Raw genomic sequence first — 12,004 nt, forward strand, 5'->3', positions numbered from 1 at the left:
TTTTTGGCACAGAAAATTTCTTTTCTTCAGTGTTTAATAGGTGCAAAGAAGACCTGGAAATATTTAGAAGTTCTCTAAGGAGATGTATTTCCTTTGAAACTGTATAAATGTACTAAATCAAAGTAATGAACGTGTGTGAACTCTGGATATGCAAAGGGTAAAATATCACGCTGATGGATTTGCCACTTGCAAACCACTGTCATTTTGACTCAACCGTAACCCATGCTTGGCCATGTATTTTTAAAACAAGCAAAAAAAACCTAAATGTCACAGTATCTCCCTCTTTCTAGGAATGATTCCAATTCCCTTAAAGGTTAATGTTCAATTCCACTGAAAGTAGAGCCTTTTATGCTGTTCTACAAAATGTTATGTATTTTAAGACAAGATAAATTGATCACAATTTTGTAGGCAGTAAAAATAAAAATCAAACACTGGCAATGTGTGAGGTCTAATGCACACAAGCATCTGCTGCCAATTTTGTACTCGAACTAACAATACGATCGATTTAGTCAGAAATCCCAAAACACTGCACACGAGTACAAGATTCTGTCCTTCTAATCATTTTTTCTAAATAGAAAACGAGTACCTTTTGATCAGAATTCCAATAATTCCCCTACATGAAATAACGTGTGTACTTTCATATATAAGTCCACAATTTATCTGAACCTAAAAACTCAGTCTTATATGATTAGTCAGCTGCCTAATTCCCCTTAGATGTGATAAATTTTATCTGAAGTTAAACGCTGACTGTGCAGTAGCCCTAAAACCCAACATTTTTTTCCCCAAATTGTGTGATACATCTCACCAATAGTATGCTTGTGTGGTGCAGTGTAAGGCTTGACATATAAATGGGGGCTTGCGCTGACCCCTCAGTGAGGACAATTCAGAGCCCCATTTATTACATAGCAGTACTCACAAGAATGAGAACAGTTCATATATAATAATCTGCAGAAAACAGTAAGGAAACATAGCTAGTTAAACTGATTACCAAGAATCTTTGCTCCCAAGGCTTTTATGACTACAGAAATGCTTTGATCAGATGCCGGATCCTCCCTGGTGTGGGTTGAATATAAAGAGATTACCCACATGTATTGGAAAGATATGGCTTTATTAGGTTGGACAGGTGGTCAACAAGAACCTGAACAGGTTTAGTGAAGTAATCTGTTAGAGACTAGTTTCCTGAAGAAAATGTGTGCACAACACATGGCCATTTAAGTGTTTTTCAAGACATACCATTGTTATTAATATTATATTCTATTCCTATCAACGAAAAAAAGAATATTGTAAAGTATTCCATAGCTGCTAACATGACTTCTAATGTGCAATGTTTTGTATTCAGATGTAGCTATGAAGGAACAGATGACAAGAGGATTATTGGGATGCAGCTTGACAAACAAAATGGAGCTTTGTATGTGGCATTTTCAACTTGCATCATCTGGGTTCCACTTGCAAGATGTGAACGACACATGAAGTGCAAAAAGTAAGCGATCCCCTGTGGCCTTTATATTGTTATTTTATATATACAGTTGAAATCCAGCTAGAAATATTTTTTTATGGAAGGTTGTTGTCCTTTTTTATTGCCTTTTCTTTCCCTACTGGAGAGATCTCTGTTGCTTTCTTGTCTAAGAGATATGGCAAGAAAGTGATGTTTCCATCACTTTCAGTCTCGGTGATGGTCTTTGTCATAGTAAATGAAGAGAATAAATTATTAACCCCCTGAGCAGTAACCAAGAGTGTTGCTCGGGGTAAAAAAAAACAGCTAATAGCGATAACCCCGAGCCACACTTGGGGTAGCTAAAAAAAATAAGAAAGAATGACTTACCTGGTGCCATCGGTGTCCTCCAGTGTCCTGCCACCCTCTGGCTGCATCCTCTTCGTCCAATCTGTCCCCCGGTGAGTGCGCTGATGTTCCCGGGAGTTCCTGGTGATGATGGTGCGTATGTCGGTGCGTGCAGGAGTGTGGCGGGAATTTTGTATTAGATTCAATACAAAATAACTGTATTGAATCCAATACAAAGTAATCGTTATAATATATATTCTACTGTATAGTTATATTACAGATTCAGTGTTTTTGAGTTATTTATGCACCCTTTTTTAACAGATTTTTCTGTATTTTATTTGAAGTTTATTATTACATTTGTTAAATGTATTAAATATTGTTCCAAGTGTACTTTGGAACATAATCTCCATCATCCTCACCTGTTCCTATTAGTTTTGTATCAGTCCCTATTCCAGGGTATGAAGTCAGATTACCTAAAATAAACAAGGATGGACCAATACTCTGCTTCCATGCACGTCTCTACCTTAGATACATTAAAATGTCTATATATCAAAATCCAAAGAATGCCTATTCTGGTTCACTTGATATGCTTTTCATCTCATTGTGCTTGTTAGCTCACTCACCACTTGATTATTGCAAATTATACTGTGATAATGAATAGCACACTGTATAGGCAGCATGAACAATTTTACAGAATTGTATTCCTGTAAGTTCTAATTCTTTACTATCAATTGTTACTGTAGGACTTGTATAGCTTCCAGGGACCCGTACTGTGTGTGGATGCGAGATGCAGGAACTTGTTCACAGCTGACACCTGGTACTAAGTAAGTTGACACAAATCAACTTGTACTATTCCAGAGGTTATGGAAGTAAATGTTTTAATTGGATATGCAGCAGACTTCATCTCAGAGCACTGACTGCTATGATACAGTGTTAATTATAATAAAAGAGAAAAACAGAATGAATAACATACAGTCAGCCTGATACAATGAGCCAATGTTTCCATTCTGCATGAGAAGGCTTTGCTGAGAAATGTTAATAGTAAAATTTATAAGAAGAAGAAATTGTCCTTGGCGAGCAGGTGCCTCTGAGCCAGCGATCTGTAATTATGGAAAATATAATAGGACTTTTCAATTCATCAAAAAGCTTCAGAGAAGATACTTGTTGCACAAATGGAATATGCAACTGAACAGTTTAGGCAAGTAAACCTTTATGTAGGGCAATGTTAGCACAGAGGACTTGTTGTTGTGTTCAAGTAAGCAAGAATGGTAATATTTTTTTTTTCTAATTTTACTTCACTAAACTGTCTTAGCTGAATCTTATTTTACCTTTTGGCATTAAAAAAAGTTAGGAATGGTTAAAACTGGAATGTAGCTACAGAGGTCGCAGAAGACACAGTGGTTACTCTTGCTGCTACTCATCCACCTTTGTCAATTTTGTTAGTTGTTGGCATTCACTGACCCTTTCATAATGTTCCTTTTGATTGTGGTATGCACTCAGTGGGGCTATTCTAGTAAAGGTTTAGGCCGGTGTTTTTCAACCAGGGTTCCATGGAACTCTGTGGTTCCTCCAGGGACTGCTAGGAGTACCTTGAGCAAATTTGTGCCCCTCAGTTCAGTTTAAGTGACACCAATGATCTTGGTATCTTTGGATATCTGCAAGGGCACATTTTTCCCACTGACCAGCAGTGCAAGTAGTGTTCTTCCCAATGACCACCACACTAATGTACTTTGAGCCTTAAAAATGTGCCAATGTACTGTGAGATACAGAAATTAGAGCAGGGGTTCCCTGAAGATCTGAAGGTTATTTCAAGGGGTTCCCCATCTAAAAATGTAGAGAAAGGCTGGTTGAGGCTGGTCACTTGGCAAAAGTGAATTATTACTTTGCACAGGAGTTTTTACTAAAACACCTGCATATAAATATGAAAAAAACACCTCTGCTTGAACATATAAATAGATAAAAAAAAACTATAGCAATTGGCACAGTAAACTTTCCTGATTTACAGATGGATCCTGATTTCCAGGGACTTCAAATTAAGATAATATTTTCAGTCCCTGGTCACTACGCTGAGATTCTGTTGAATATGGCTGATCTCCTAATCTCATACACAAATTGTAGCTAAATGGACATGGAGATAGAAAAAAATTTACAGTTCAGTGGTGCTTCCTGCCATATGCATATATTGAGTATTACTGCCAATTTCCAGTGTGTAATGGAATCTTCCTCCTAAGCTGCAGGACTGTCAGCACTTTGCTACATTTGGTGAAGTTTAGCACAGCTGCTGCACAGAGGGTGTTAAGTATCTCCATCTCATAAATTCATAGAACAACACGTGTCACCCAAAAAGCATGTCAGTCTAGTATAAATGTTCTAGGGGAGCTCTGTTTTGACATTTAGAATTTATTTACAATGACTACACTTACAGAAATAGCTTAAATGATATCAGACATAGTTTACAACATATAGCGACATATACATGGTCAGACAAGGCTGGTGTGGACACCACCATATGTGATCAGCACTGTATATATAGTCCTCTGTCAGGTGGGCACCTATAGTGTGTTGTGGACAACAGAAGAGAATATACAATCTCTGCATACAAAGGCCAACCTGGGCCTTGTGGGACTTCATCCATCTTTCTTCTCCTCCATTATTTGGTTGCTTGCCAGTTGCTAAAGTCAGGGGCAGACCATTTGTAGATCAGATGTTGGCATTGAAAGTATCATAGATGTTTTCTCTGCTTGTAATGAACATCCTAAACTTCAAGCACCCTGTTACAGATCAATATTCATTAAACAGTTAAATATCTGATTGGTTCTGTTGTCCACAGTTATAGAAATTAGTTGTTAAGTCATGATACAGAATGTGGGGGGGAGTATGATAACTGTCTCATACATTCATAAATATAAGCCATTGCGATCCATCCATGTCAGATCATATAAAAGTGGGTCACTTGTAATCAGACAGTTGCTGATCTCCCTTCAGTACCACTTCATATCCAAAAGTTTTATCAGATTGGAAATCTGGTTGGAATTGGAAATTGAACCACATGTACTAGACCTAAGCTGTCTGTCTGGTATCTTTGCATATCCAGCATATAATGCAAGAATATGGTTTTGCTGCTTGTAGCTACATCCAGAATACCTTTCCATTTCAGCCTTATAAAAAAAAATATGTAGTTACTTTGGGAAAAACAGATACTGTACTTTTGGATCTTTATACATGAGGCCTTATAATTTAAAAGCTTAGAATTGTATTTTAAATTCCGATAGTGTTAGAGGTGTCTGAAAAATTCTGGCAAGGACATTTAGAAAATGCTTAGTAAACTAGAAACAGCTGTGAGGACCAGAATGACTGCAGACGCTTACATCATAAACCACTGAGAGCTTAATGACTTCCAGGAGTAAACCATTATTTAGGTTTGGGTTTGTTTTGATGCTCAACATTGTAGTAAACCATAGCCACTGTCCTGTGTGGTGTGAATAGTCAAAACTGTTTACTGAAAACAAAAATAAGAAGGCGCTTTGTCCACCATTAGTCATCTTCATATTGTTTTCATCTAGAGGGTTGAATTAAAAGCAAAAGTTGCTGTGCAGAAGGCCAACATGTAATTAATGCATTAGGGGCCATTCTAAAAATATTCTTCCATCTGAACAACATTCCGGACTACAGCTGACAGGAGGAAATCATCTCCATAGACACAACACTTTTTGCACAAGAGACTGTTTGGGTGACACATGCTGTTTTCTTCTGCATTGCCTAGCATAGTTTGCTGTGTTGTTGACTGTTAGGGTTCCTGTTATGGATGAAAAGATGGACACGCTCATGCTGCAGCCTTTTTAGAGTTCAGGAAGTTTCTTTTATGGACATAAGACAATGGGATGCTTTTGTATTGATCTTTGTGGTATATCTTAGATTGGTTGCCTCTGACTATTCAGCATTAAGGAACATTCAAGCTGAATCTTAACTAGACTTGGCAAAATGCAATGTACAATGTAAAGTGCTGTAACTAAGGGCAGCCAGTTAATTTATCCTATTTGGTTAATTTATCCTATTTGGGACAGCACAGTGGCTAGCATTCATTGTATCCCAACCAGGACATTACCTACATGAAGTTTGCATGCCAGTTTTGTAGGTCATCCACTCTGGTGTTCCCCTACATCCGACAAATAATATTGGTAGGATAATTGACTTCCTCCAAATTGTCCTTGAACTAAAATAGTGGGCTATGACTATGGTAGGGACTTATTTGTGATGTGACCTAAATAAACTGATTAGTTGCCATTGGTTTCTATACTTTTCACATCACATTTCATTTGCTCTTTTTTAAATATGTTTAATAAATTAGTTTCATCTACTTTTACAAAAAAATCCTTTTTCACCGTCATGGTTTTATGCATTTAACCCGAATAATGGGATTGTTTTGACAAATAACTAGTGAAAAAATGATGTATTTTTGTATGAAACACATGAGTGTTGCTTGATGATGCCTAGCCAAAGCTGCATATATAACACTGTCTCCTATATAATGGATACAAAAGAGAATTTTTGAGTGTGAGCCTTCCACAGCCAACGATGCATGTAATCTTTGACATATCTATTTGAAATGGATCATGCAAACCAAGGAAATGGAAAGGCAGTTATATGGATCAAAGATCACAGCTGGAATGTGCCTGCTAAAGATGGTCTACAGTTTTTTTGTTTTTGTTTTTGTTTTTTAAACAATGTCTTTCTGTAGATAATATAGTTTGCAGGCTAGATTATGTTTGTTTATTTTTTTGTGTATCCACAGGAAAGTTCAATTCTAGATAGTTGTATCCCCTATATTCTCTATATCCCCCTGGCTGTCCAGATATTTTGAATTGGGATACATCCAAAGTCACTAGACCTACAGACATCCTGAGTCTTTTTGTCTTGTCGACTTTTTGTCCAAATACTTTACACAAAGCTTTGATATTTTTACACCAGCTGCATGTAGGCTGGACTTCTGGGTTGCTAATCCAGTGTTTTATTTCCTCTTCACAGAACGCCATTTGAGCAAGACGTGGAGCATGGCAATACAGACGGCCTAGGCGACTGCCAAAGTAAGCAAAGAATCAGCCTGCTGTTTACTTTGGGTGAAATAAGCCCTCTAAATTCCCAGTGTCAATATACCTGCAGCAATAATAGCAGAGACACTTTACAGTAACAGGCTGAAAAGAATTCTATCATTGTGAATTGGACATGAAAAGGAACCTCTGTGTTTGCACAAGGGAATTGTAGAGAGTATTTATAGTGTTGATCTTGATGTGGTAAAAATCACAGGAGGAATGGGTGAACCTTCAGGAAGGTGTTAGATTTCATAGAGCATAGCTTGGATGGAGGAAGCTAAAGTAACTTTTTCTCTTCTCTTTTTCCAGATTCTTTTGTGGCATTGAATGGTAAGAAAAAAATATAACCTCCTAAATACTTTGTCTTCTCTCTATTTTTTTTTCTTTCATATATAAAGCTCCTCTTGCAGCTACACCAGTTACAAATTTCACCCTCACTATTTTTCTATAGAGTTTTCAACTACACCTCCTGATCCGGAAATATTTTACACAGTGTATGGTCAGTTTATACATGTTTTGTCAACCGTTTTGTAGCTGTCCTATACATTTTAGATATCTCTTTGAACATTTTTAGCTATAGCTCTACATTTACCAAAATTACCATTGTAAAAAAAATCTAATACCATGGGGCAAATGTGTCATGATCTAAATAACACCAACCAAATAGAATTTCTCCATAAAGCGCCTTTTTGTGTTGGGATTCATCATCAATAGTAATATATATTCACAGAAGAAATCTCCTATTTCACTAATAATGAAGATAGGATATGTAATGGAGATAGGATATGTAATGTAGAGTACTTGTGAGGAAGGAAAACATTTTCTATAAGGTGAAAAGGATGAAGAAATATCCAGTGTCGGAGAATAAACTAATAAATTGATATCTCATTAATAATGCATTCAGATCCTTTAATTGAAAATGTTTGGTTTGAGGCCAGCAGATTGCTTCCCTGACAGTATTTTCATGCAAATTAATGAAAGAAATGGGATTTCTTCACCACTGATCATGTAGGTGGATAACTGACATTTATAAATTTATACATAACTTCAGTACATCACAAACAGTTTTTTTTGTTTCCAAAGGGTTTATTTTGGCATGTAAAAGACATATATACTCTAATTGAATCCAGTTTGCTATGCGTCATTAACCTGCATGCCTAATAGGCAGAACAGGCCTCAGGTCATGCAAGGCCTAGTCTTCTGTCAAAGTCCTGTCTGGATTTATTAGGTCAGCACCGACATGAGACCACACATAGCTCTATCCAGCTCGTAAAGTCTCTTATTTTCGCAAAGGCAATTTTGGTAAATTGGACCATTTAATTTTAACTTCTTTTCTCTCACTACTCACTAATACCTCTAGGTTTCTTTAGTTTTTCAATAGTATTCTATAGCTGTTTATAACCAACCATAACCACTGTGGCATTGCAAGTAGCAGATCTAGACTAGGCTAAATATCATCAAGTTCATTATTATCTTTCAACTGCTTATTTTAGCTAAAGTAGTTTAATGAAAAATGTACTCACACATAACTCACTGGAAGTTCTACATCACCTTTGTGAAAGTTTAGGAATCTCCTTTAAATTGAATAATGTATTTGGTATTGGCTAATTAGTATTCTTTTGTTTTAAGTAACAAAAACACAGCTACACAATCACATCAGCTTCCATTGTATTACTTTACATTATATACTAGTAGTTTCTTTTTTTATTAATTTGAAAGTAGCATTCCACTGTAGGTGAATAGGGGTATTGATGCTTTTGGTGGGTATACCTTCATAATCCTATACTCTCTGTAACATACCATAAAAATCATAGTCAATTCCATATTTTATTCAAAGTATATGCACAGTTAATCGTATGTACATTTTTAAGTGTAGATGTTTTTTAAAGTGTACCAGTTAAAGAGAGACAGATACAACCCAATACTATTTTGGGTATTCCTGAATGCCCAGAACATCTTCTGTGTCAAGGCGTATGGCATTTTTGTTTTCTCTGTTACTTACACAATGGTCTCTCAGATTCAAGCAGCCCTGTTTACACTGCACTTGGTCCACTGGGAAAGAGGCTTTGTTGATGGAAGGAAGGGTGTTGCTTTGTTACCTGCATACATCTAGAATACAAAAGGGTCAAACAGTGCTTCAGTTGTCTTAAATAAACATCGCCTCATTGTATCAAAATTACAATTTTATTGACTCTTCATGGAACATCAGTGACAGATGTCTTAAAGCACAATGCCACAATGACCCAAACAAGACACAGCACAAATATACATCATTGTTTGCCGTATTAAATGGTTTATTTGTTTATTTCAAATACTCTCCACTGAGGAACAGTTAGTCACATAACTGTGGACACTGCAAAGCTCTGCATAATATGCCAGTGCTAAGCAAATAAAAAAAAAAAATTAAAAATTTAAGAGCCTGATCCACAGCTTAAATATTGTATTGCAGAACAGAATAAAATTCCAATTACAAACATATGTTACAAAAAATATTAGCCTTTCCCATTCTTTCCAAAACAAGATCAAAATTTTTGGCCAACGTTCTGCTTTAGGAACGTTGTGAACCTATTGGAAAGTAATCAATAACATTATACAGATTTACAGATTATACAGACTATATAGAATGAATATAGAAACATTGACATTGAGTTCAAGCAAAGGTTATTCTTCAAAAAGGACATGATATGTAACGCACAAGCACCACCTTCACCTTTACCATTAGGAAGGGCAGTGCAGTGTAGCGCAATAAAAATGGCCTTTTGCAGGTGTATAGCTCTGAACTTTTTAACATGATTTAGTGGTGAATTACCTATATTATACCATAACATAGAGAAAATGAGAATTTTTCTGTTAGTGTCCAGCCTATTATTATGGACATCAACTATTTTTCATATTCATCATAATTTCTCTCAATTTGCACAAATTCAAAGTAACAGCATTATATATTTAGGTAAGCTTACACTTTATGTGCAGGGTATGTTTTTTTTTTCCTAAATTCATCTTTTTTAGGACTCACTGCAAAGTACAGTTGCCAGACAGTAATAACCTGATGAAAGCAAACTGCCAGACAAAAGCTGTCAACAAAATCAAAAGCTTTACCAGAATAATGTGCAAATTACCAGTGTTGATTAGCAGGAATAATAAATCAGAGGCAGCTCCGATAACTTATAAAGTGTGCAGTATTAACAGTCTGCTTTTTCTTCTATTTACTCAGAGACAATTAATAAGACACATTAATGGCTTAAATCATGAAATATGGTACTGCCAATTGTGTTTTGAAGATATGCTTCAGTATTCATTCCACATTTTCAAAAAAAAAAAACACTACCTAAATTAAAAGTGGACATAGAAAATATTGTGTTTGTCTTCTACGGATATACAAGGATTTATTAAATGATGGCAGGTAACATATTAGTAACCTCTTTGGCCAATGGGGTACCAGACAGTACACCATTGTTTTACTTGCTGTCATTCGAGACAGAACCTAATGACAATTTTGAGATCTTAGTAACACATATGCAGGTGCCAATTAAGAATCTGTATACTTGAATATTTCTGTGCCAGGGTCACAAAAGCATTCACAAGCACATTATTGTTCTTAGAAGCCCCCACAACTCTTACTGAATTCAGCAAGGGTTCCACCTCAAGCATGGATGGGCATTTCTGCTGTGTGATCCTTTAATTGCAGTACCCATGGGGAAGCACCTATTATATGTTGGTTATTAGCAAGTCATATTATTCAAATAGTGGTATTGAACTTTTAAAAAAAAAAAAAAAAGACATTCTTGAGGGTCAAGGTAGGGTTTTGTCAGTGTCTGTGGCTGGACTGTGGCTGGTTTTAGAGAAAGAGAGGTTTCAGCATTTCCCCACCGTACTGACAATTTTGTTTTTCTGTTGTATCTGTTAGGAATGTGTTGGGTTGGAGTTGCACACATATATGAGCCCAAACACATGTATTTGTCAGGGAGGGAAAAACATGTTTTTCAGAAACGGGTCATTGCACTGCCAAACAAGTGCATGGATAATATACGGTAATCTTGAAAACATCATAAAAACATATTCTGTAGAGACTTCTGGTGTTAACTGATGATAGAAAGTTTTAAAGCTCTCCTAATAAAACTGCAAGAGAATAATGAAATCTGTGTTTTCTAAAGACCTCTTGCCAAACCATCAGGTAGTCGCACTGCACTATGAATAAAATATACTGCTAACAATGTTTCTGCTAAAACTAAATCCTCAAATTTCTTAGATCCCAGCACAACCTCTAACTCCAGAAGACACGAAAGTTACGATAGGGGTACTGTCCTGGACTGGAAAGACACCTATGATTCTGCTGAGAACACCGACCCCCACATCGCTGACTCTTTCCATAACCACCAGGACAAAAAGGGTAAGGCCTTGGAAATAACATTTCTGATGTACAATAAAAAGTCAAATGGGGAGGGAGGTGAGTTACATAGTGCGGATGCTTTCAGCTCTAATATGATGAATGAACATAGGTCAAAAAGTGATTTATACTTTAGATTTGCTCGTTTTTTTTATTTTTTTCTACACGTACAACCTTTTCATTTCACTACCAGCCCCTGGCAGTTCTGCTCTTATCAGTGCTAAGGAAATCTGGATGCCATTTGGCTTGAGACTATAAGACCATTAGACTAAAATTGTTTTGTGATGGTATACTAATTTAATACAGCCCCTCTGCTTAGTGTGTATATAGCGATAATGACTACCAGTTTAAGGAGATAATGACTACCAGTTTATATTAACTGTTGTGGGCTTTTTGCTAACAGACTTTAACACATGTGACCCATTAACAGAATGCATTACTTCATAGGGGACAACTGAGGTATAAATTGCCAGTGTCCCCTTTTATACAATGAAAGAGAGACAGAAAGAATAATGATGGCCGTGTAACTTGAAATGATCGACCCGTAACTGGCAATTCTGTGTCTGATCAGCCGCTCCACGAACATAATACTTAATATAGATGTTTTTGCCTGATTAAAGTAGTTCACTCACATTATAAACCCATGCAGAAAAGAGGGATGCCTTATGCATTGAGTAATTTAATCATCTTCTGTGAAAGGATAGAAAATTTGGAACAGATCCTCTTTATGATTTTTGACCTATTCAT

The 12,004-nt window shown here is 36.4% G+C and overlaps 1 protein-coding gene across 5 annotated transcripts in view; it reads left to right on the forward strand.

Moving 5' to 3' along the window:
- Nucleotides 1–12,004, forward strand: part of SEMA6A (semaphorin 6A) — a 144,484-nt gene that overhangs the window by 86,908 nt on the left and 45,572 nt on the right. For 2 of the 5 annotated variants that reach the window (XM_072416056.1, XM_072416053.1), the window contains exons 14-19: nt 1,340–1,480; nt 2,524–2,604; nt 6,806–6,864; nt 7,180–7,200; nt 7,322–7,369; nt 11,120–11,260. In XM_072416056.1, the coding sequence (XP_072272157.1) occupies nt 1,340–1,480; nt 2,524–2,604; nt 6,806–6,864; nt 7,180–7,200; nt 7,322–7,369; nt 11,120–11,260 (491 nt within the window). The remainder of the gene's footprint in view (nt 1–1,339; nt 1,481–2,523; nt 2,605–6,805; nt 6,865–7,179; nt 7,201–7,321; nt 7,370–11,119; nt 11,261–12,004) is intronic. The other 3 variants (XM_072416057.1, XM_072416055.1, XM_072416054.1) reach the window with 2 other exon arrangements.

This window comes from Pyxicephalus adspersus, chromosome 6, assembly GCF_032062135.1.
Source record: "Pyxicephalus adspersus chromosome 6, UCB_Pads_2.0, whole genome shotgun sequence".
In the NCBI taxonomy this organism is placed as follows: domain Eukaryota; kingdom Metazoa; phylum Chordata; class Amphibia; order Anura; family Pyxicephalidae; genus Pyxicephalus; species Pyxicephalus adspersus.